We start from the raw sequence: 26,214 nt of genomic DNA, 5'->3' as shown, positions 1-26,214 counted from the left end.
CCAATATCTAATTTGGATGCACCCAGGTCAGCATAGTTTTCCCAGCCAGCCAGCCAAGCAACTAAACAGCCAAATGGAGATTTATTATTTCCTTCTGAGAAGGTTTGAGGTCGTTAATTCGCTGTTTGTTAATAACCGCACGGCAATGCTAATTTTGCTGCTGAATATTCCACACACGTATTCACAAACGAACATTTGTGGCAGTGCATGTTTGTGTGTGTATGTGCTGTGTATGTGTATGTGTGTGTCTCTTTTATGTAGAGCATATAGCCTTGGATGTGATAATATAATGTGCTCCCCCGATTGAGAGTGACAGCCTTGGCGTGGAAACTTCATCCATCTGTGTTGAGGCTGAAATGCACAAATCACGTCCGAGTGTATCGGGACGAGCGGCGAAATGAAGGGCTCATGTGACAAATGGAAGTGTCACTGTCTCAGCGCAGGGAAGGCCAGAGGCATTGCCCTCAAGGATTTAAGTGGAGAGCCACTTGATATACATCTGACAGCCGGGGCCCTCTGCTGGGAATGACGCCCGCGTAGATATATACTTTTTATTTATTTATTTTTTTAAAAGTCCCGGTCCAGTAAGCTCAAAAATAATTTGAAAATGTTCAAATGTGTCTTGCGTTGGTTTAGAGGTCGACGTGGGAGTAGTTCTTCCCCTCTCCCAATTCCCCTGCTGCACAAGGAAACCTCATTTTGACTGTATGGGATTGTGACTGATGGATATATTCATATTCACTCCTTCACTGAAAGACAGAGAGTTCATTCATTTTTTGTCAATGTTTCAGTCATAGGAGCTTTCTCAAGACATATCCTGCCCTATATATTCTATAAATCGCTCCTTTACTGAGAACATAGCATTAAAAAATCATCCTAAATCCCTTTGCTGAAACTTTCGATTCACTATTCAAAATCTGTCCCTTAAGGATATAATAGATCTGAGGGATTGTGTTATGCTTTAAAAGATCACATAGTCTCATCTTGAATCTTATGGGAACATTCATCCTATTGATCAATATCTGCAAATATGCCAATAGAGATAAGGCCACAGTAGAAAGGTGACTCCATTGAATTGTGTAATCATTTCTATATGCTGTGTTACACTCATAAGGACCTGCCATATGAAGTTGAGTGGTGGCCACAAAAAGCTTTCACACTATCAGGACCTTGTTCAAATTCAACGTGAATTACCATGGGCCATGAAGGAGCAATGTTCTATTCTTTCTTGGTAACAAGTGGAGAGACAGCCTCAGGCAGAAAGTGATGCAAACATATATTTTGTGAATCCATTTTGCTTTTGCATCCAATTGTCTTGTTAACGTGTTGTTGTTTGTCTGCATTTGTATTTCTTTTCTTTTGTTGGTGGAATAGTGGATTCAGGGAGACCATTCAAAAAGCATGGTGATACAGTAATCAAGTATAGGTCAAGGCTATTCATCATCATCACTGTCATGGTGATTATCATGACTTTCTTCTTCTGCTGCTGCTTCTTCTTTTTCTTCTGCTTCTGTTTTTGCTTCTTCGTCTTCTGTAGATTAGAAAAAGGAAGGGGTTGAAACTGAAAAGGAGAGAGAGGAAGTCACCTAACCTCTGTACACACACACAAACACACAGTACAACTCAGTGTGTGAGAATGCGTGCCAAGTGTGTGTGTGTGCGTGTGCATGCCAATATGCTCACCACCTTTGTGTGCACGCCCATGCGTGTGTGTTGGAACGTCTCAATCACAGAGCAGAGATCAGGTTCAATTACACATGCAATAACTTTTAGGTCTCCATAGGCCCAGAAACCATTTATATGCTAATAAGTATGACAGCAGTAATGACTTGCAATAAAAAAGACATCTGCTGCTTGATCAAATCTGATATTAGAGCACTACTGCAATCAGCCTTTGCTATCTGTCCTGAAAGCCACTTGTTAGCCCTGTCCCTCCTTGTGGAACTGCTTTGGAACCTTGCATATGTGATGAGATAACCTCCTTTCCTGCCCTCTGCTTGTATCTCTGCTGTTGTGTGAAAGTTTTGTTTTAGTTTTAACTCTCTTCTCTTTAGTTAAATGGGTAGTTTGGTGCATTCTTCTATGGAGTGAGTAAGATCCATGACTCTCGGTTCCATGAAACCTGGGGAAAACATACTAATTTTGTCTCGTATAGTGTGGTCGGGGTTAGGGTTAGCTCTGATTTTTGATCTAGTGCACCTGATTCTATTTTTACATTTTTTACCAGATTGATTTTAACCATAGACAGACAAGTTTACCAGCATACAAACTGTCTGGATGAAGGCTTTTTTGAGATTTCATAGCCCCCAAAAACAGCTGTTGCTCTCACATTTGTTCCACTGAATTATCATATGCCGTGAATATCAATAATTTCGCCATATGGCGTTGTTCGAATTTTACTTGATATGTGTTCACGCAATACAGTTCAGCTTAAAACAGCCTAATGAAATGCATGCAATATGCCATATCAAAGGGAACACGGTGACCTTATATCAAACAAAATTAATTAAATGTTATAAAATACCAGCTCATACATACATGGCAGCTAATTAGCCGCTGTAATTAGATTTGAAACGTTTCTGTGAAATATTTGCTGACATAAGTGGAGAGAAACAGAGAGAGGGAGAGAGAGGGACACAGAGAGTGAAAGGTGAGAAAGAGGGAGAGAAAGAGAGAGAGAGAGAGAGGCTTGTTCTCATTTCAAAGGCCTGAAAAGATCAATGAGTAAGAATAGCTGTGGGACCTGACTACAAATTGAGCAGCCTTTAATCACCTCACATAGTTCACAGCGGTGTGAAAGTTCCCGCCATGAAAAGGTTTAATCACTCGCCAAGCTGAATAGAGTCAACTTGCTCCTAATAAAGGGCACACAAGGCCTGAGGGGACACATGCACCCGCACACACACACTCACATTATGTTGTGCATTCATACGCCCTTTTGCATACACACACATACAGGGTTTTTTTTTAAAAATCAACCAATTATTGCTGCTGAATCCTGAATTTTAAAGAGTCGCCCCTCCATGAAAATATTTATTTCAAGTGAAAACCGCCTCAAAGTCCTGGGTTTGGTTCAGACTCAAATTATCTCACAGGTAAAAGGCAATCATTATTTGTCACCCGATGCATGTGTTTCACTGACAAATGATGATTGCTTGACCCGCCAGTCAGCGCCCGCCAGACCGGGCCGGGGGAATGAGCTGTGAGATCCATCAAAGCTGCTAATGGGCAGGGACGAGGGGGTCACCGTGCCGTTTGGCCCGGTTGTGACTTCTGCAATCAAATTAAAATCCATCAGGTGTCCGGAATATCAGAGGGACGCCACACTGTAGCCGCGTATTTGTCGTTTTTTGCGTTGCTTTGCTGGATCACGGACAAATCTTGATTCCGCTGTCTTCCTCCTCGCACGTCCGAGATTCTGCGAAGAGCAATCAAGATAAGGAGAGAAAAGCATTAGGGTTGCAGGAGGTTAATAAAGAAGGTGTGAAGAGGGAGACCTCATTAGCGAGCGGCCCTTCACGATCCTTCCCGGGAAGCCCCTGCGGCTGACCCGGGCGCCGTGGAGAATGTGACCTTGGCGCCTCGGTAAACCAGTAATAAATCCGGCGGCCACGGGGACGCGGGGTGGAGTTCTGTGGACAGCGGGGGTCAAAGAGGAGACGCGGCGCGAATCTAAATTGCGTGTGTCTTTCTTCCTCCCTCGTCTGTGTTTTAAAATGCACAGAGGACCCACCACAGTCAGTGGGATGAGGCGTATGGCTCTGAACGCAGCTCACCTTGTCATGTGTCATACCCCCTCTCTCCTGTTTTCCTGTGATTCTCCACTCCGTGCCAATGAATAAAATCTAATAAGCTCTAAGAGAAAAACACTGAAATAGAGGGCCCATAAGTGTGTAGAAAACCAATAAAGATCTCTCTGGTAGTCTAGTGTAGGCCTACACAAGGAAGTGCTACAGTGGCCAAATCTGTAAATGATAGGAAAGTCAAATGATCTCCATTACGGCACACTGAGAAAGCAGCTAAGGGAGGATTGAGATGAACCCATTTGTTCTGCTACAGGGAGAGGTGACAGGGTCAAACACACAGCCCGCACCATATGACTGTTATTAACCTCTGGCGCACACTGCTCGAAAGAAACGCCTGCCAATGCATTAGACTTATTGCCAATAAAACTCTGGTTCAACCAGGATGTGAAGGAAGCGTAAGCCTCACTCAGGACTCATGCTCATTCATCCACGTTGGCCACACGTTGGTCGTTTTTCAATTTTAGTGTCCGTGTCCAGGAAAATCCCTTCAAAAGGCCCTAAAGAAAATATGCTAGAGGCCAGAATATGTTAGATTTCTTTCCACTAGATTCAATTACAAGAGCATCCAGATTATAGTAGTTTGGTGTGATTTCCATTCAGGCTTCATTCTCACCCCTCACTCCGTCAACATCACCAAATCCCTGCACTCACATGACCCATCTACTGAAGCACTGACAGGGATAAACTGAGGGAACACTGGTGGATCTCTGTCGCCATCTACAGAAACCTTTCCCCCTCTGACAGCTTGTGATCTAACTGATTTTCCTAGTTGGGATGCAGTGGAGGGTAAATACTTCAATGGGGTAAACCCACTAAAATTCATTTTACCCTCCTTTTTGTCTGTGGAATACCCACCTTTATAGGCTGATATAAATCTTTATGACTTATATTCATAATACACATCATAGAGAGTATTATTAAACGGATGGAAGTAATATAAGAATAGGTTCGCTTGAATAAAAAAGAAGAAAATAATTCATTTCTGAAAATATAACTGATTTTTATTTATATTGCTGCTTCCTTTCCATATGATTTCCTTCATCTGCCAGGAGGATTGTTCCCGCCCATCTCCGGTGCGCCGGCTGAACCGAATCAAACCCACCCAGCAGCAGAGTCATGTGATTTGTCACGCGGAAGTAAACAGGACGAGAAGGAAAACCAAAGCGGCAAGTAATTTTTGACTGGAATTTGGACTAAATAAACCCAAACACCAAGATATAAAAGTGAGTTTATGTTGATATGTTTACAGGTTTTACGTGTGTTGTCGTCTGTAGCCTTGAATGTTGCAGCAGCATCAACGCTAATCAGAAAAGCTACCAGGCTTGCTGCTAACGTCAGTTTGGTAATTGTAGAAGTAACGCATGACCCAAAAAATAGCAAAGAGAAACCACACAACAAGTCTAATGACTGTTTTTCAGGGTGTGTCTGCAGGTGCTGAAAAACTCTTTAAATGTCTTGTATCGTATTATTTAAACCGAATGCCTCAAACGGTCTTGAATACTGTTGTATAGGTCTAAATGTTGTTTCTTGTTGCGCTGTTTTCCTGGTGAGAAGAGCTACATTCTCACGCAGTCCTGTATTCTGACAGGACTACAGCTGTTAATACTTAATAATAGCAATCATGCTCAACGACTACTAATACCAATACTAGCAGTCATACTCAGTTGATCCCCTTAGGTCAGACAGGGAGGTCAGAGGTCAGGGTCAGATACAGAGCAGCAGCTCTGGACCTGGAAGGGGTTCAGAGTCTCGCCCAAGGACACTTCAGCAGGGAGGATACTTGCCAACACAGGGCTTGAGCCCAGGCCATCTGGTTGAAGGTCTCAAAAATGAAATACATTAACCTTGATCAGACTTGCCAACATCCTGTTGCCAATATCCTGTTCTCTTCTAACAGGAGTATCCAAGCACTAACGCTGCAGGATCGCAGGGTCAAGGTGGGGCTTGTTTCTGCATCATCATCATTCTCCTCCTCCTGCCGCCATGTTGGACTTCCTGGCGGAGAACAACCTGTGCGGTCAGGCCGTCCTCAGGATAGTGTCCAGAGGAAACGCCATCATCGCCGAGCTGCTGCGCCTCTCCGAGTTCATCCCCACAGTTTTCAGGCTCAAGGACAAGAGCGACCAGCAGAAATATGGAGACATCATCTGTGACTTCAGCTACTTCAAGGTACGGATCCGACCACGACTGCAGTCCTGAAGACATTTCAGTAACATGCTAGTGCTCGTATAATGAAGGGAACCAACAGTCAGCCTGTGACTCATTTTGGGGTCCCCATCCCAAGTTTAAGAAACACCAGATGAGGGTGCATGAAACTGGAGTGAATTCTACTGCCATGAAACTGGGCACATTCTGGGTTGTAGTCGTGTCATATTATTTATTTAGCTCCGGGTGGAGGTCATTTATACCCACCTGGAATAACACTGACATCACTGCATATCCAATATTGGCTGCTGTGAGTTTTCCCAGAGTCCAGGACAAAGTGAAACATTTTGGCTCGGCTTATGACTTATGAAAATAATCACACTATAACTGATCACCCTCAAGGCCGCTTTTGACGTAGGGAGTGGCACAGCTGTACTGCTTGTCCCCTTTGACGGTAGCCATGTGTACATGTTCAGAAAGAGTATAGATTGCACTTTCCGCAGTGTGTTAATATGTTGGTTCTCCTCCAGGGTCCCGAGTATTACGACGGGAAGCTGGAAGCCAAACCAGAGCTTCAGGACCTGGACGAAGAGTTCAGGGAGAACAACATTGAGATCCTGTCACGGTTCTATCTGGCTTTTGAAAGTGTCCACAAATACATAGTGGATCTTAACAGGTGAGACAGGACTTGAGTGACTAGGAGTTGGTTTCGGTTCACTTTCAATACAACCCACTGAGGAAGTAAATGTTATTCAAAATTGTAAAAAACCTTTGTCATGAGGCTGTCCTATTCAATTGAATAGGACAACCAATTGACTGAACTTAAAATGAATGGATCCCAGCTGAGTTCCTGACTGTATGTTTGATGTGTTGATTTATTCAAGCTCACTTTTATGTCCAGGAGGCATTTCATCTTTCCTTTCATCTCCCATGTTAACCCAAATTACAACACACATTTCCCTTATCCTGGGACAGAATTGAGTGAAACCATTGCTCTTCCTCTCTTCCAGCCCCTCGCCAAATGTCAATAAATCCACCACTCACTAGGATGCAGTTGTGCTGTTAGGAAGTGTGTGTTCTCCCTTAAAAGACACTGGCCTTTTCCCTCCATGTGTTACTTTGTCATCGCCATGTAAGCCCGCAACAAGATGATATTCAGCCTGCAACAAGAAGATGTTCAGTCCACAAAACTTGATAGGGACTCAATACAAGAGGATTATGATATTATTTCTTCTTCTCTCCAGATATTTGGATGACCTACATGAGGGTGTTTATATTCAGCAGACCCTGGAGACTGTGCTTCTCAATGAGGATGGAAAGCAGCTCTTAGTAAGTGCATAAACAGACGCACACACACACACACACACACACACACACGCAAATGCATTTTTATTTTTGTAACGTTACAGGAATAGGCCAACATGACCTCTTTTGAAAAGCTGCTTCTGATTAATTCATAGTCAAAATTCCACTTGACACTTCTTGACTGAAACAGAGGCTGTTGAATATTCAAATGTTGTGTTTCCTCTGTCACCCAGTGCGAGGCTCTGTACCTGTATGGAGTCATGTTGCTGGTTATCGACCACAAGATTGAAGGCGAGGTCAGAGAGAGGATGCTTGTTTCCTACTATAGATACAGGTGCGCTTGTGACTCACACACCCACACACACGCATGTAAACACTCTCTCACCGACTCAAACACTTGATTCAGTCGTATTTCACTTGACTCACTTACTTGACTCACTCACTGATTTATAATACATTTAATAATAGACTGAGTGAACCTTTAAGTTTACCTTCTCTCTCTCGCTCTGTCTCTCTCTCTCTCTTTCTCACTCTTTCTCAATTGCAAGGCTGATTTTTTTTCATGTAAAAGGGCATGGGAGCAATGTGATTTGGTACAAACTTGGGTGTTGGTCACACTTATTTTCTCCTGACTCATTTGCAATGTTTTGAGATGTCAGCGTACATCTAAGTACAACTTGTTAGTCAATTACCATATGTTTTTTTTTATTATATGAACTCTTATGTCATGTGCACAGAAGCACACACACACACACACACATGCACACATACATACAGGCATTGAAGACAGACAGAAACATTGATGACTAGTGGTGGACTTTTAACTACACAGGGTGTTTCTAAAGTAGGTATAAACTTTCTAATAATAATGAAAAACAAAGCTGTATAATTTTATTTAGTTATTTAGTCATTTTAACAATTCAACATTCAATTTTCACATCAGTGAGACGTCTCCTCACTTGCGTAAGTGTTCAAATTGTTTCCTCATCATTGCTAACACATTCTTGCATTCTCTCTGCGACGCTGTCACACACCGTCCTTTGTCTGCTTTGCTTTAGTGAATATAAAATGCATACCTACTTTTGAAACACCCTGTTATTATTTCACACTCTCTTGCTCAGTGCCGCCCGCTCATCAGCCGACTCCAACCTGGACGACATCTGCAAGCTGCTGCGCAGCACCGGCTACTCTGGCCAGCCTGGAGCCAAACGGCCCGCCAACTACCCCGAGAGCTACTTCCAGAGGGTTCCCATCAGCCCCACGTTTATCAGCATGGTCATCGGGAGGCTGCGCTCGGACGACATCTACAACCAGGTGAGGAACTGTCGGTCCAGTATCCTTCTGAACTTTGGCTCTGGATGTCTCCTGAAAAAATGAAATGAAAGGTTTCCCCCCCTATGTAATGTCACAGATTGTGTTTGTTTGTGCTTACAAATTTTAAAGTAAACCACATCTCTCCTCCTGTCCATCAGGTATCTGCCTACCCTCTGCCAGAGCATCGCAGCACAGCGCTGGCTAACCAGGCAGCCATGCTGTACGTCTGCCTCTACTTCACCCCCTCCATCCTGCACACCCAGCAGGCCAAGATGAGGGAGATAGTGGACAAGTACTTCCCTGACAACTGGGTGAGACAATGGGATTCTCCACTGGTCAGTTTTTCTTGTCAGTTTTTCAGTGGGACCGTTTTATTGAAGTGTGTGTGTGTTCATTCTGTCTGCAGGTTATCAGTATCTACATGGGGATCACAGTGAACCTGGTGGAGGCCTGGGAACCCTACAAAGCTGCCAAGACCGCTCTCAACTACACCCTGGACTCGGCTAACATCAAAGAGCAGGTATCCTGAACCAGGAACCTACTGTCCAGATCTAGTCTCGTGATTTATTTTGTATTGGTTTCAATGAAGAGTATCACATGGTCTAATGCTGTGTCAGAGGCTTTTCCACCACACCAAAAAAACTCTGCTGTATTCTGCTGTCCAGCATCTAGATTGAAACGCACTGCTGTTTTTGGGTGGTTTCCCAGAAGCTGAGTTAACTTCCTGGGGAAATGGTCGATGTACTGTGCCGAGTTTGGTTATCTTCACTTTACAGACTTAAAGTCTCTTTAGAGACTTAAAAAAACAAAAACGTTTTACTTTTTAGCACGCATAACCCCAAATGAGTTCATAAACGGTACGTTATTGGCTGTTCTGGATGCAAGGAATACTGTCCAAAAATTATATCTAATGTATACAAACTGGTGCATGTGATGCTGATAATACAGATATTGTTCTGTGTCTATGGTCATGTTTCAAACATATGGTCACATTTCAAATGGAACAAATAATTTTTGTCAGAAAAAAGCAAGAATGCCAGTGGTTACTATGGATGCCAGTGATGCAAGGTGAATGTTCATGAACTTAAAAAAAAGTTGAAAACGTTCCTCCAACATGAAAGATAATTTTATCGTATTGTATACCCCCCCACACACACACACACACCCCTGTTTAGGCGTGTCGGTATGCAGCGAGCACAGAGAGCCTGAAGCCTCAGGTGCAGCAGCTGCTGAAGGAAGGTTTCCTCAGGGAGGAGATTGTTCTGGACAACATTCCCAAACTGCTCAACTGTCTGAGGGACTGCAACGTCGCCATCCGCTGGCTGATGCTGCACACTGCAGAGTCCGGTGAGACTATTAATGCAGATTTCCACGAAAGAGTGCAATCTAGTTAGGTGAAGAGCGAGTAATCTTTTTCTTTACCTCTCAAAAACCTTTTAAGGGCCGGGTCAAGGAATAGTAAGAAATGAATGAGGTATTTTTTCCCGAAATCTGGAAACAGCCTGAATTTCAGATCTGGCTGTGTACAACACGTTTGAACTTTGTCACTTTGTGACTTCTCCTTCCACTGTCTTTCAAAAATCACTGGAAAGGGAAGTCATATCATACATTGCCCCACCATTCCAATTAACACCAGATTTCCAATTAATGCCTTTAGAAACAATGTCATGAATGAAAACAGCATGTGGTTCCTCAGTTTATTCAAGTGAGTCATCTTCTGTCTTACAGCCTATGACCCGAACAACAAACGGCTGCGTCAGATCAAAGACCAAGTGCTCAACGACTCCAAGTACAACCCTAAGATCCTCTTCCAGCTCCTGCTAGACACGGCTCAGTTTGAGTTCACACTCAAAGAGGTGAGAGTTTCTCATCAGTACTGGGAAATGTATGAAGGAATGTCATCACTCTCTAGCTGCTGCTAAACACGTTGGGCTATTTTCTTTGGAAGGACACGGGATTAACAGCAAATTATTATTATTAGGAGGAATGTCAAGACAGTGTTTTAGACAGTGGGAGTGGGAGGCACGGGACAGAAGCTCTGGTGGGATTTGTTTAGATGCCAGTGGTTTCACACATGTGTTTCCAGAGGCAGGGGAAAAAAACAAAAATCACACGGCTTACTCTGGGCGCCTGATGGGTTTTGTCTCTTATGCAGCAACTAGAATCCATGTCAGAATAATTCCAAAGTGACACAACCAACTGCGGTTGAGGTGTGTCTGCTCTGTCGTCTATTAGCATGCCGTGAGACAGCATATGGCTAGCCAGTCCATCATTAGAAAAAGACACAAATTTAATGTTCTGATTACACATCTCATTTGACTAATCCTTCCTCATCGCCTCAACATCTGCGCTGTCCCTCCTCCAGATGTTCAAGCAGATGCTGTCAGAGAAGCAGATCAAATGGGAGAGCTACAAGAAGGAGGGATCAGAGAGAATGACTGAGCTGGCGGAGGTCTTCTCCGGGGTCAAGCCGCTCACCAGGGTGGAGAAAAACGGTGAGTTGCGCTGTCGTGACGTGTCATAACATGGAGGAACACACAGGGAAGTGGTACGGACTAAAGGGGCAACAGCTGTACCTGTTGATGAAAATCACAACACCGGAAAGATAGAAATTAGAAATGGCCCTTTGATCATAATGAGTAAAACTGAGAACAAAACATGGACAAATGTGGAACTACGCTAAACTGGGTTCCCACACAGGTCTGGAAAGTCTGGAAATGTATGGAAAAAGGATTTGGCAATTTCCAGGTCTTGATAAGTTTTGAAATTGCACAAAAAAAATTTGAAAAGTTTAAAAAAAATACTGTTGTACTGTCCTGACATGCATACGGCTTCACATTTCTTCTCACATATTGTGATATTTGTTAGTGTGAAGACTAATCTTCATCCATAGAGTGATATGCTAGGTATTAGTATTATGTTATGTATGTATGTATTATGGTGTTAGTTGGGGCAAGATGAGTATCAGCGTAAATCATACTGAACACCAAAATCCGAAAATCAAATGAAGAAATTAAGGTCTGGAAAAGTATGGAATTTTGAAATTGAAATGGCTAAAATTTGCCCTCCCCACCACTTGTGAAATACTTACTGTATTAGTGTTTTCCTCTCCACAGAGAACTTACAGGCCTGGTTCAGGGAAATCTCAAAGCAGATCGAGTCTCTCAACTATGAAGACTCCACAGCTGCTGGGAGGAAGACGGTCCAGCTCATACAGGCTCTAGTTGAGGTGAGCAGCGTAATGATGTTTCACCCTAGCTTTGCTATTTCACTATAAATTGTGCCAGCGCAGTGTATTAATGTCATCAATCTATTGATAGACAATTTTGATAGCACTGATTGATGAATGATTTGATTGGTTTGAGCTTATTGCCTCAGAGGCAGAATTTCTGTTGTGGTTGCTCATAAAAGAATATTATATCAGCCACACATTCAAACAATATTAATAATCATGTTGGAATAGGATTTTTTAATTCCAGAATGACTTTGACGCCATTCATTTCACGCCTACTAATAAGTGAATACAAGCAGAATTTACACAAAACAATGCCCAATAAATAAAGACAAAAATGACATTTATGAAATGCAAATAGCAGACACATCAGAATACACAATAGGGGCATCTTAGTGGCTCAATGGACCAAGGCACATAGGCTTCTGATTTCTGTAGCATGTCATGCCCTCATGTTCTCCTGTCTACCCTGCCACTCTCTATTGTAAAATTAGAAATGGCATAAATATGATCTTTAGAAAAAATTGCAAATACGCACGTCAAGTCAAATACACACGTTTTAACAACTAGTGCATGGGTAGTATCTTCTGGCGTAGTGCCAGATTGTCAAATTGGAGCCAGAAATTGAATGGAGTGCAATTGTTTTTGAAATGGCAGGAAAATAATGTGTACACTTCCATCCTTGGACTCATATATCAGATTGCATTGTGTGTATTCTGTACAGTTGTGTGTGTATATAACATGTGTTTGTCTCCAGGTCCAGGAGTTCCACCAGCTGGAGTCTAACCTGCAGGTCTGTCAGTTCCTGGCTGACACCAGGAAGTTCCTCCACCAGATGATCCGCACCATCAATATCAAAGAGGAAGTCCTCATTACCATGCAGATAGTGGGAGACCTGTCCTATGCATGGCAGATCATTGACAGGTACAGTCCGTAAATAAGGCCATACACCAGACTGGCCACAGAGAGGGAATTAATCATTCAAGTCCACCAATCAAATAATCAAATTAATCAATCAGTATATTAATATATTGTATATGTATTAATCATTAATTTTATATTAGGCCGATTTATCATTTGCTCACCTTATATAGATCATACACAGCAAATTAACCATCAAACAACCAAAAATTAATCATTGTTGATAAATCAATCAATCTGGCATTTCAATGAAATAACTTCCATATTACTAATTAAATGACTGGCATATTCCTTATTATGTCGTTGACTCTAATTCACAGAGCAGCATGGCGAGCATTACTTTCTCTTAGAGGCTGCTCATTAGCATGCAGATGGCAGTAGATCTGTCTTTCGCATGGTCAGCCAAAGACAGGTGCGACACAGTCGGCTCGGCTTGCAGTGTCAGCTTTTTTTATTTCGTTAGCAAACAAGAATACCAATGTGCCGGAGATATTTTGCCTTTTTATTTAACTCACTGTTTAACTCGTCTCTTTGGCAGCTTTTAACAGTTTTTCCTCAAGTGCTCAAGTTCAGTCCTCAGTTTTGGGCCCATTCTAATTGAATTGTGTATTTTTTTGACTTCTGCTCTTGCTGCAGTTTCACGTCCATTATGCAGGAGAGCATCAGAGTGAACCCCTCCATGGTCACCAAACTCAGAGCCACGTTTCTGAAGGTCAGCCATTACTGGCCACACACACATACATACACACACACACACACACACACACACACACACACAGTCGCCTTGTGTTTTGTTGCTAAATTCTGAGAACTTTGCCTTGTTTTGGAGAATTTTCACATGTGATGGTAAATGAATGTTGTTTTTCTGTAACATGACCAGCTGGCGTCTGCGTTGGACCTTCCGTTGCTCCGTATCAACCAGGCCAACAGTCCTGACCTGCTGAGCGTTTCCCAGTTCTACTCTGGAGAGTTGGTAGCTTATGTCAGAAAGGTACATGAAGGTTATGTTTCCACCTGTGATCTGTCTCTACAGTGCTAGCTTCTGTTTCTAATAGCTTACAATAGAGAAGACACACTGTTTAACACTTCCCATAGCGCCCAGAGACTAGAACATGGTTTTAGCACTTAACAACTTTAGCAAAGGAGCTCTGCACCCTGAAAATTATTGTTCAGTAGTTGTACAACATCTGGAGTCATGACTAGCGCTTGTACAAACATCTGTTGAGCACTTGTAACTAAAAAAGAGGTACTTTGTCGACTTGTAGCCTAAGATGCTATTACCTTCTGGTATCATTTACCATATGCTGCTTCCCTTCATGCTGGAGGATTTGCTCCTAGTGGCTAGACACAAGATTCTTCATCTTTTACATCGTATACCAGCTGCTTTTGAAGACAAATCTCTTTTCCGTCTTAAAATCCTTCAAACATAGATTGATGTTCATACTCAGTTTAAGGTAGTTTTTCCTCTCCATTCCCAGGTGCTGCAGATCATCCCGGAGAGCATGTTCACCTCTCTGGCCAAGATCATCAAGCTGCAGATCCATGACATCATGGAGGTGCCCACACGGCTGGACAAGGACAAGCTGAAGGACTACTCCCAGCTGGGGGCTCGCTATGAGGTAAAGCTACTGTTGTGGCTGAAAAAGTTGCACTTTACTATGTGCAAGTAGTTCCTTGAGTTTTCTTGAGAATGTTGTTGAAGAAAGGAAAAATTGTCCCTGAGTTCTTATATAAAATCAAAAGTGGACCTACTGGAACAGAGGCCTCAAGTTGCTCTGTTTTGATATAGACTCTACTTGAGTCTATATTGAATGCATGGAAATTGAATGCATTGCCTTGAAATTTAATGTGATTATTATTGATTTTTTTCTTTTGACTAGAATTTCAATTTTAGTTTTCTCAGTTCAAATTCAGTTTTCTCAAATCAGACTGAGCTTCTTGAGACACACATCAGGAAAAGCAAACGAGCAAAGATTCCATCCAACAAACATCCAACAAATTCAAATGTATGCAATTCACATACAATCTCTGCTGGCAGTAATCTCTCTACATAGATTGACTTTAGTGTCCTCTTTACCAATACTTCTGCTTTAGTCTGATAGGGTTCCCTAGGTTGCTTCTGGTATCTGTGCTTATCACGTCCTCTTTGTGCTTCACATTGTTACAGGTGGCTAAACTCACCCACGCCATCTCCATTTTCACTGAGGGGATCCTGATGATGAAGACCACTCTGGTTGGGATCATCAAGGTAGATGTTGTGATAATGGGTTGTACTTGTTTTAATGGTCCATACTTTACTGTAAGCATGAAGATTCAATAGTAAAATATGTTCTAGAAAAGCTCCTACTTCATCGGATAATTACTGAATTACTTTTCCACTGAAGCCTTTGCTCTAACATCCAGGCAGGGTTTTTGTATAAGCATCAATCTACGTTATGGTTCAAGAGACAGTTATATCCTGTCAGATCCTGTGTATTTGTCAGTGCAATGGATTTGTGACTAATACTGTGATGCTTTAGGTGGATCCTAAGCAGCTTCTGGAGGACGGCATCAGGAAGGAGCTGGTGAGGAGAGTGGCTTACGCTCTGCACAAAGGATTGATCTTCAACCCCAAGGCTAAGGTCAGACATCAGACCTCCGAAGGGTCTTTGATTCATCGTTTCATTTTGTAGTGATTGTGTTCTGCAGAAAACCTTACAGAACACTGTATCTCTATATCTGTAACTCTATATCTACAAGTTTTGAATTCATTTATTCAACAAATATTTTTTTTTACTTAAATGGTTCAATATGAGCATGACAAATTCAAATTTATGCAATTCAAATACAATCTCCACGGGCACTAATCTCTTTCCATGAATGATTTCTTTGTCCTTCATGTCATAAATGAACTATTTACACTTCCACACAGAATACTAACTGTAACACATTTGTATTGGCTCACTCTGGTGCATTTAAAATAATGTGGATTAATGTCCACTTGCCCTGTGAAATAAATCAGATAAAATCTAAAAAAAATAAATCAGGATAACAATAATATGAATTTAAAAAATGGAATGAAATGAGGAAACAATCTTCCTCTCCCTCAGCCCAGTGAGCTGATGCCCAAGTTGAAGGACATGGCGGCCACCATGGATGGCTTCTACAGGTCGTTTGAGTACATCCAGGACTACGTCAGCATCTATGGCCTGAAAATCTGGCAGGAGGAGGTGTCACGCATCATCAACTACAATGTGGAGCAGGAGTGCAACAGCTTCCTCAGGACCAAGGTCAGACTCAACGTAATAGCATTTATAGGGATCACTTCCCTGAGTGTTGCAAATGCACCCGTCGATCATTCTGTAATTAATGGGGAATGCTCTGTTTGTTTGTTTATCTAGTAGTCAGATTTATTGATTGACTGATTCCTTCCTTCCATCCATCCAGATCCAGGACTGGCAGAGTGTGTACCAGTCCACCCACATCCCCATCCCCAAGTTTCCCTCTGTGGATGAGTCTGCCACCTTCATCGGTCGTCTCTGCAGAGAGATCCTCAGAATCACCGACCCCAAGTATGACTCTTCACATGTAACAGTGTCGGGTTGTCAACCTTAAAATCACAGTTCACTTCAATTTCACTTCAAACTTAATTGTCCTGTAAGTGACACTTAGTTTGCAGACATGATTAAGAGTAAAAGTACACACAAAAAACATGTAATAAGCTCAGTAAAAACATACCATGAAAACACAATAAGACGCACAACTGATCGGCACAACATATACCATATACATGTCAGCTGCTGAGACCCAACAGGGAGTTGATATGGTGCAATAAAATTATGCTCATTAGTGCAAAATACAAAGTTCTTATACAGGCATAAGCCTTATTGTGATTAACCTTACTGTCTATTTTCACCAAGCTCTCCAGTCTGTTTTATATTTCTTAAGCTTAAGCTGCCAGCCAAGGTTACAATACAAAAAGTTAAAACTCTGCATTTGTAAGTTAATGTTTAAAGCAAATAGCGCTTTTATCTATGCAATGATGGCATTGTATTATTTTGTAGTGCTTCCCCTTCATTCCGTCAGCTATGGTGGTTCTTTACTGCTACAAAAATATATATAAGCCCCCTTGCAAACATTGCTCCTCCTGAACATGTCCAGGGTGACGTGCTACATCGACCAGATGAACACCTGGTACGACCTGAAGAGCCACCAGGAGGTGACCAACAACAGGCTGTTCTCTGAGATCCAGGACACCCTGGGCACCTTTGGCCTCAACGGACTGGACCGTCTGCTCTGCTTCATGATCGTCAAGGAGCTGCAGGTGATTAGCCTACTAAATACAAACAGTCTCCAAAACATCAGTTTGCATCAACTACATTGACGACGGCACTGTACTGTACCTACAGTATATCTAACTGAATATATTTACATTACAAGCAAACTGTTTCTCCCGTCAGAACTTCCTGACGATGCTTCAGAAGAACATCCTGAGGGACAGATCTGTGGTGGACGTCTTCAAGGCCATGTTGGGCGCTGTCAACCCAGTCCAGGGCATTGTGGGTAAGGAAAACCGTTCAGGAAATCCTATAACCCACCAGGATCTTTTCATTCATATCAAACAATCAATTTTTTGCTTGTTTGTTTTTCTACCTTAGCTAATGCCAGCAAAGTGTACGCCAACGCTGTGGCCAAAACCCAGAAGATCTGGGGGGCATACTTGGAGGCCATCATGAAGGTACCGGTCCATATTATTCTCTTGTGCTTGCTAATAGGCAAGAAATATTACTGACTTAAATGCACATGTTCATGGCATGACCTAGTGATTTCCTGGGCTGAAGTGCATATATTGTACTTGTTGTGAGTTCAAATTCTTTGCATGTGATTCCCCCCTCTCTCCTGTAATTCCTTGTCACTCTCCATTGTGCATCGTTTTCTGATAAAGACAAGACGCCTGTGTGTTGTAGGTTGGTCAGATGCAGATTCTCAGACAGCAGATTGCCAATGAGTTGAACTACTCCTGCAAGTTTGACTCCAAACACCTGGCCGCCGCCCTGGAGAACATCAACAAGTCAGTCTAGTCTCACTTGGGTCGGAAATCACCAGAAAGCGCACACTACTTCACTACCATCTCTGTAGTTGGGTTACAATATAATGATTGTTGTCAGTATTGTGGGGGGAAGTATTTGGGAATCTTTTGTGGCAACTTTTGTGGCGATATTGCCTTCATCCAGGATATGGATTGGGAAACACTACAATGCCATATGGAGAGAGCGTCTGTGGGGGTTTGCTCTTGTACATAGTGCTTAAAATCTGGCTACCACTTTGGCACTTTTGCACTTATCACTTTTATGATTGTGTTCTATCTTGTCTCTGTATTGAATGTCCTGTCTGTCTGTAACTTTGTGTTGTACTGCTGCTGCTGCCCAACCAGGTCTCTCTTGTGAATGAGACCCCGTGTCTCAATGAGATTACCTGTCTAAATAAAGGTTTAAATAAATAAAAAAATGCCAAAGTTAACATAATGGACAGTAAGAAACAAATGTATCATGAAAAGATACTGTTATCTATGTTGTCATTGACATCTACGTTGCCTCAAAGTGTTGCCCATGTTTCATGGCCTTCAGGCTTTCTACATTGCTTTGGCACTTTGGCTTTTGCTTTTGGCAATGAATGAAATCGAAATGATAGATAATTGCTTAATCACTGGTATTGCTCTTGCCAAATATATTAGCGGATTTATGATAATGCCACTGCTGATTACATTCAGGAGAAAAGAGGGGATTTTTCCAAATTATGATAATTCATGCATATTGATTCATTATTATTGCTCTGAATCTGATTTTGCCTCCCACTGTGATTCTGTCCATGATCTGCGCTGCTTCCACTCTGACTAATTGCGATCTTGTCAGGTCTCTGCTGGCGGACATTGAGGCCCACTACCAGGACCCATCTCTGCCGTACCCTAAAGAGGACAACACTCTCCTGTATGAGATCACTGCCTACCTGGAGGCCGCCGGCATTCACAACCCACTCAACAAGGTTTGGAGATATGGGCTTTGCTTCCCACACAATGATTTAGCCTCGTCCTAATCTCACATTTCATCCGCAATACAAATTCAGTCTTTAGTCTTGAAGATTCGTGCTGAGAGACAATAGTCGAGTTGTTGTTGGTGTCCAGAAACCAAAGAAACCAAAGAAATGTATCACCTGCACTCTCCCTGTCTATTTTCTTTTTTTGTTTTGTTTGGCTATAAATGATAGGAGGGTATGACCAGTTGTTTGTGTTTATGTATTTCACAGATCTACATCACCACAAAGCGCCTCCCCTACTTCCCCATCATCAACTTCCTATTTATTATTGCTCAGCTGCCTAAACTACAGTACAGCGCAAAAACCAAGGTGAGTTGTTTCCCATCAGTTACCTGCATTATAACTATAATCCAGCTGTTGTTGCTATCAAGTTGTACAATCATGTTTAGTGCTGAAGGTCAAACCAGTATTCTATGATGGCGAGCTTCATTTATTAGTTCCTCTTTACCCAACAACATCAGAGGTATTTCTCTAAATCTGGCAGCAGTGTTTCCCCTGGATGTTTTTGTAGCTGTGGAGGTGGGTGTCATGTTTAGCTGGGACCTGGGTGCATTCACAGCCCAACTGAAGTATCAGTTACTGTACCTCTTATGGTTTGAATATGGCTCTTATTTGGATAGGCTACTTATCACGATATAGTGTAAAGATGGATGAAACTCCTGATGTCTTGTGCTTCCCTAGGTATGACATGCAGGAAAGCTGCGGACCCAGTTGACTGGCCTCCCCTGGTCCTAGGCCTGCTCACCCTGCTCAAGCAGTTCCACTCCAGATACACAGAGCAGTTCTTGGCTCTCATTGGCCAATTCATCCGCTCTATAATGGAGCAGTGCACCAGGTAACACAACAGACGTGATTACTTCGGAAACATTGCTAACTTTACAGACTTTTTTTCTGTCGTTTTAAGGAAATTACTAAAATAACATTGTTTCCCTTCATTTGAGTAGATGCTGTGTTTGGCTTGGGTAGAACTTGATCTGAATACTCGTATGAAATGTATCCAGTTATGGCTATGTAAACTTCTATTTAATTCCATTGTAGTCAGAAGATCCCTGACATGCCTTCTGATGTGGTGGGAGCTCTGATGTTCCTGGAAGACTATGTCAAGTACACAAAACTGTCACGCAAGGTAGGACAACATTCACACTAGTTCTAGACAAGACCGGCTTCAGTACACTTCAGTGATGCTCTGAAAATTTTATAAAATAATTTAACAATAACAAGGGGAGTGATGCAGAAGCATTGATTCCTGGTAATTTTACCCTATCTGTGGAAAATTAAGTGCATTACATATTTAATATAAACAAGAAGGATGCCATTTAACCTCCCCTCAAATCACTCTCTGGTCTGGTTATGTGGTCTAATGCGTTTCTAATGCCAAGAAATGGTTAATCATACTGCACCATTCCCTGAATGAGACACAGCTATAGACAATATTGTGAGGAGAATCTCTTGCATTGTATATAGTGTGTTATAGTTATGTAAATGTTTGTAATTCAGTTATTTTATTTTTTTCTGTATTCTAAAGGTGGCCGAAGCCCATGTGCCCAGTTTCATCTTTGATGAGTTCAGAACAATACTGTGAAGATCTGGATGAAGTCTCTTCATCGGAAATTTCTGCTTTTGTCTGTTGAATTGTTTACTTACACATTTCATGGTTTTGACCATCAATGTCTTAATGCACTAATATTAGACTGTACATAGATAGAAAGACAGTTGTTATAATTGCCTATGAGTTGACTTGCCAACTTTGTGTACTATCACTTTGTGCCATTGCCTAATGAAATTCAATAATAAATATAATTGTTCATATTCTGTCATTTTGCTTCTTTTTGCTGAAAATGTTCATTCCCAGTTCCTCAATTTTTGGTGTTGGTGGGGCCTACTGACTTGGCTATACATGTAATGTAGATTTTATTTGCCCCACGATTTTCTTTTCTTTTAACACTTTCTAGAATATAAATTGTACCTTTGATTTAGGTGGCACTTCATAGGTGTCTTTTTGGTCGAGGCTTTTACTTTGGAAAAAAAAAAAAATTAGACCCGGAAGTCAAAGCCGAAATTTCCTCGCCGCTGTTGTGAAGTTTTCCCGGATGTTTCGTGTGTTTTCCAATAACTTATTTTACTTTGTCAGTTATCTTCACATTTATTAGCATTAAAACAAACTGGACAAAAGAGAGATAAAGACACTGCTGCGTCACATGCATACATGTGGCAAGTTAGCTTAGCATAGCAAGTTAGCATAGTTAAAAGGGTAACTTAGCAAGGCAGGTTAACGTAGCTTGAGTTGTGTTTCTGGCTTTAGAAGATTACAGCCATCACAATAATGTCTCTTGCCGCCGTTCATGCAACGCTGTCGGGTCTGAAAGCATGTCAGGTAGACATTGGGACGGGGATGGACATAGTGACAGATGTGGCTATGGACCTGGCGGAAACTCAAGGTAAATTGTTTATTATTGCAATCTCTATCTGGCTGTCTCTCAGACTTATTCTGTTTGCCAGGCCCCGTTTCAGCTACTGTTGTGTTACAGAGGGAGCGGATAACTCTGGCATCAGTAAAATGGAGGCCATGATCCTGGAGTGTGCCAAGCTGGACAGGGAGATAAACCACTTCGTTGACATTGTACAGCAGGTCACGGCAGAGGTGAGAGCAATCTGGCTTGGCCTAATCGCATCATTGTGAAACATTGTTTCCTCTGAATGAGCAGGTCGGTCCACCCTCCCTACAGGAACTGCCACCCTGCCCGAAAGGATTGAATTTGTGTTCATTTCAATGACAAGTTTCAGCGTCACGTTTCAGGCGGTCTTTCTGCTGCCTTTCCATTGTCAAGATTGCCAATTGCAAAAAGATGATTGCTTCCTTGGATTGAAGCACTTCGTACAGTGTAATGTACACTTAAGGTTTCTGGACTGGCAACAGTGAATGTCAAGCTATGGGATTTTCATAAGCACATGGTGTATTGAGCCCAACCAGTTTTGTTTAAAAAAAAAAAAAAAAAAAATTAAAACCATATTGATTTTTAGCCAAAGTTCAGCGCTAGACATATTTTCAGATAGTCTAATCTTTTCATTCAAACTGCCATTTCACACTGCATTTCCATATCTCTTTGACGTGAAATAGATTTAAATAGAGTATTGAATCGTCCTTCTACAGCAGGGAAAACACTGATAAAGGTGACTCCAATTCTAACGGTCAAGGAAATAACCTGACCGGCCTCAATTTCCGTAGGTTAGCGCGCAGCCTCCAGAGGCCATGTTCAGCCTGACAGCCAGGGTGAAGGAGCAGTTCACAGAGAAAATAGCCAGGCTCTCTGATGGCGAGCTGCAGAGACACCAGAAGGTGCTGGCCTTCAAGGAGAGCATCAGGAACTCTCTCAGCCAAGGTGAGACCCACTGATAGAGAGTGAGAAATCTTGGGATGTGTGATTTCTTTTTTTTCCCCAGGATAATTAGCTTATTTTATACACACAACTCCCTTTGTTTACTGTTGAATAATTCTGTTTGTCTGTCACCCTCTAGCCATTATTTCCTGCTTTTTTTTGTTGTCCTCATTACATCCCTGATTAATAAGTTGCCCACACATAGACCGGTGCCATGCATTTGAGATGCACAGTAGACATTAAAAGTGAATATGTTTATATGCAGGCCGCACCAAGGTTATCTTAACCCGACTCAAAAGCAGCCGCAAAAGTTGCATTGGATTAGCTACTGAAAAACGTGAGAAAACTCATTTTGAGGTGTCAGTTGACTGAGATCTTTATGAGATAATTTCATATGCAATACATGTAAATTCTGTATGCTGTGAACCCGCAGCCAGCAAGACATCGATAGCGCCTGTTGGATGAGTGTCAAAAGTATCACCTCATGTTCCCATTGTGGAATACTTGGTAACGCTTTATTTTTTCCAGGTCCACAATTTCCTAATAATTTCCTGTTAATTTGTTAGAAAATTTCCTAGAAAGAACCATGAAATGATGTAGTAGTTATAAAGAAAATGTCAGCAGTCTGGTGGAGTCGATAAGATACTGTACATTTCTAAAAGAATTTCCTGGAAAGAACTGCAAAACTATAAACTATTTATTGGAAAATAATAGGCAGAGGTCAATTATCAGAAGTCACTATTCATATAATTATACAATATAGTTATTTGTTGAATTCTTAATTTCAGTTAATTTCAAATTTTCTATATGACTACTACATAATTTCATGGTTCTGTCTTGGAAACAGCAGAAGATATTGGTGGACCATAATTCCCTATAATTAGTACATAATTTCACTTTCCAGGAAACATCCTAAGAAATTAACAGTTCCTTTCTCGGAAATAATTAGGAAATTGTGGACCCGGAAAATAAAGCGTTGCCGTTGACTTTTTGAATCTTGCATCTGGTTGTTGTGAAGCCAGAAATGAAAAGCATTGGCTGTGTTACTGCATCATAGTCTGGAAGATGAACAGGAGTTTCAGGAGGCAGTGTGCTGAGGTTGATCCAGATTTAATTCGAATATTTAGAAAGCAATGGTGGAACCCAGGTTTTATACCTTTAGCGGCGGATGACCTATTTAATTGATAGTTGAGCGCTGGTGTGCTGGCTGTGCTGGGGCAACAACAGTAGACATTGTGAACTTTGTACGCTGGCTAAGAAAGGGGAGACAGCTCAAACAATGACACAGTGTGTGTGTGTGTTAGATATCTGTGTACCTGTGAGTGGGTGTTTGCATATGTGTGTAAGTAGATAGCTGTGTGCATCTGTGTTGGTGTAAGTCTTTGGGCTATGTGTGGTAGGTGTATGTTCTATGGCAATGTTAGAGTGTGTGAGTGGCAGCGGGTTAGGGTTCGATAAACGTAAGACTACTGACTGGTGGAAAGCGGCTAGTAGTTGAAAATGCATTTGATAATACTTAAGAGTTCTAGATCTACTAAGTGGCACATATGACTGTATTCTCTAGATGGAATTTTACGCAAGCGCACAGCGGGTTGTGTTGGATATTGTCCAGCCTGTCTTGTCAAAGCTCCAGTTCACCATTTCTGACTGTGTTTGGAAATGTGGAAAACATACAGCGTGTCGTGCTTTCAGCCAACCCGGAGTCAGCGGAGAACGTGGAGGATGTGGATGAGGACATCGCTGTCACACAGAGCCAAGTCAACTTCACCTGCCCACTCACACAGGTAGGCTCCTCCAGCCTCACGAATCACCTTGGTTGATTTGTCGTTATCTCTGGTCCAACACTTAAGTATTGGCAACTAATGGTGCTGTTTAGTTATATCTTATCTAATGCACCGTTATGCTTCTGTGCTCAAGGTGGATATGGTGAATCCGATGAAGAATAAGAAGTGCAACCACCACTACGATGAAGGAGCCATCCTGGGCCTGATCAAAACAAGACACAGCCAGAAAAAGAAATGCCGGTAAAACACACTCCCTCGGCGGACCGTTAGAAAGTCGAGTCAGGTTTTTGCAGCGGTAAACAACTCGGCGGGCCGGTGTGGGACCAGCACTCTGCCTTAACTCACATTTTCTTTATTATACCGCTTTGATGTTTGAATCAAATTAATTTTGGCTGGGTCCTAGAGGAAAACAGATGAAATCCCAGCACCGGGCTAGTTGTTGTCAGGGAAACGTGCTTATTGTCTTGACCTTGGTTACTGTGTAGACCTTACATGCTGAATTATAGCTTTATATTCTATTCTCTATTCTCTATATAGTAATATCTGTTCTTTATCGTGAGTAGGGGTTATGACGGAGATTAAAACATAGTCGCACTTTGCTGCACCTCGTACTGTCAGCAGCCCTGAAGACCGGTAATCAAAATACAGAACATCTTGTAGGGTTTTAGGGCTTTCATACAACGGTTACCAACGCATGTGTACTGTTTGAAAAGTTTCCTACAATGTAATATACATCCATTTTTTTAAATAGATTTTTATTGTTGAGTAGAGTAAAACTAACATGCATTGCACATTAATTTACAACAATTGCACCATTTCTTTTTTTACATTTATGCACTTACAACTGAGACTCCCCATTCTACAAAATCATGCAACAATAGTGATAGAGGCAGTATTAAGCTGATACAGATTTGATATACACTACCAGTCAAAAGTTTGGACACACCTGATTGAATGTACTATGTTTTTCATTCTCTTAAAGCCATTTTGATCTAAAGGCTTATGCTTAAATGCTTGAAATTTGTTTCTAAAAATAGTGAAGTTGAATGAATGAATTTCTTTCCAAAGCCTTTGTCTTTCCATCAAGGCAAAGGGCGGCTTCTTTAAAGAATCTAAAATATAAGATAGTTTTGATTTGTTTAACACTTTTTTGGTCACTGCATAATTCCAGTTGTGTTATTTCATAGTTTTGATGTCTTTACTCTTATTCTAAAATGTGGAAAATAGTAAAAATAAATAAAAATGTGTGTCCAAACTGTGTGTTACCGCAGGGCCGTTGTGGCACTTGTGTGTATATTTGCGCACCCTCCTTCTAAGTTTTTAAGCAGCCTTCTCTTTGTCTCTCCTCCAGCTGTCCTGTGGTGGGTTGTGGGAACACAGACGTGAGCCAGTCAGACCTGGTCCCCGACCAGATGCTGAGGAGAATGATCCAGAACCAAAAGAGACAGAGCAACAGGACATAGCACTCCACATCTGTCTGGGTATAAAGTCCCTTATCCGTTTGCACTTGCCTTGTTAATTCTTATTTGTATATGAAGAGAGGAAACTGTTTTTGAGCCAAGTGTTTTCAGCAGTAATGAGCTGAAGTTGTTAACCAGGTTGTGGAAAATTTAGTCTTTCCCTTTTTTTGAGAGAGAGATTTGTTTGTACCCGTTCATGAACATCAGGCAAACTTTGCTGTCCACTTTTGAAATAATCATTTGTTAATATTCAGCCGGAGCCTTTTTGTGTACTTGTTGAATGTAAATAAAACCTGGAGATGTTTGCGTACAGTTGTGTGACTTAAACGCGATTTGTAATGTCAAACTTCAAACTTTGTAATTACGAGTATAGATGATTGATTTGTTTCAAATATTTTCCTCTCTATATGATGATGCAGTGAGTTTATAGAACCACAAGAGAGCAGCCTATGCTTGAGGCCATTGGATCACTGCAGCCTGCACAGCCAGTACAGAGGAGAATCTGCTGAAGGGGTGGACTTGAAAAATCAATTTAACTTCACACCTCTGGATCACACAGTTTCCTACTCTGGCACCCTATAGGATTATTAACCGGGTTCCTATGGAAACTATCACCACACCAGTAGCACCTATAAGAACAGGGAGCGCTAATCTAAGTGTTGGCTTTGGTTAATGATCCTAGATGTACTATTAAAAAAATTATTAATATGGACCCTGATGTAATATATGAAATGACATCACTGACAAAATATGTGATCCTCCCTTTCAAGAGAAAAGACAATCTCTGTCAGAGTGGAA

The 26,214-nt window shown here is 41.7% G+C and overlaps 2 protein-coding genes across 3 annotated transcripts; both read left to right on the top strand.

Moving 5' to 3' along the window:
* The first annotated feature begins 4,936 nt into the window (after nt 1–4,936).
* On the top strand, nt 4,937–20,578 carry washc5 (WASH complex subunit 5). 2 transcript variants are annotated; one of them, XM_071523786.1, is made up of 29 exons: nt 4,937–5,029; nt 5,704–5,975; nt 6,482–6,627; nt 7,196–7,280; nt 7,490–7,590; nt 8,378–8,570; nt 8,729–8,881; nt 8,977–9,090; nt 9,746–9,917; nt 10,299–10,426; nt 10,936–11,065; nt 11,687–11,799; nt 12,560–12,726; nt 13,360–13,435; nt 13,604–13,714; nt 14,202–14,342; nt 14,891–14,971; nt 15,243–15,344; nt 15,813–15,992; nt 16,150–16,274; nt 16,864–17,026; nt 17,163–17,265; nt 17,361–17,440; nt 17,670–17,773; nt 18,615–18,744; nt 19,006–19,097; nt 19,472–19,630; nt 19,834–19,921; nt 20,321–20,578. In XM_071523786.1, the coding sequence occupies exons 2-29, from the start codon at nt 5,790–5,792 to the stop codon at nt 20,375–20,377; spliced, it is 3,480 nt and encodes a 1,159-aa protein (XP_071379887.1). In that variant the 5' UTR covers nt 4,937–5,029; nt 5,704–5,789; the 3' UTR covers nt 20,378–20,578. The 2 variants fall into 2 exon arrangements, with proteins under 2 accessions (XP_071379887.1, XP_071379895.1); XM_071523794.1 differs by lacking the exons at nt 19,834–19,921; nt 20,321–20,578 and having other exon boundaries at nt 19,006–19,104; nt 19,477–19,614.
* A 281-nt stretch (nt 20,579–20,859) lies between these two features.
* nsmce2 (NSE2 (MMS21) homolog, SMC5-SMC6 complex SUMO ligase) lies at nt 20,860–25,717 on the top strand. Its single transcript, XM_071523976.1, has 6 exons — nt 20,860–21,233; nt 21,324–21,436; nt 22,022–22,175; nt 23,865–23,956; nt 24,090–24,196; nt 25,308–25,717. Exons 1-6 carry the CDS (start codon nt 21,119–21,121, stop codon nt 25,417–25,419), a joined length of 693 nt encoding a protein of 230 aa, XP_071380077.1. The 5' UTR covers nt 20,860–21,118; the 3' UTR covers nt 25,420–25,717.
* The last annotated feature ends 497 nt before the right edge of the window (nt 25,718–26,214 follow it).

The sequence above is a fragment of the Centroberyx affinis genome, unplaced genomic scaffold, assembly GCF_046629955.1.
Source record: "Centroberyx affinis isolate AG114_WGS23_722 - 3 ecotype Tasmania unplaced genomic scaffold, CSIRO-AGI_Caff_v1 ptg000102l_1, whole genome shotgun sequence".
In the NCBI taxonomy this organism is placed as follows: Eukaryota; Metazoa; Chordata; class Actinopteri; order Beryciformes; family Berycidae; genus Centroberyx; species Centroberyx affinis.
The sequence above is the reverse complement of the archived record's forward strand: the minus strand, read 5'-3'. Positions and strand labels throughout refer to the sequence as shown.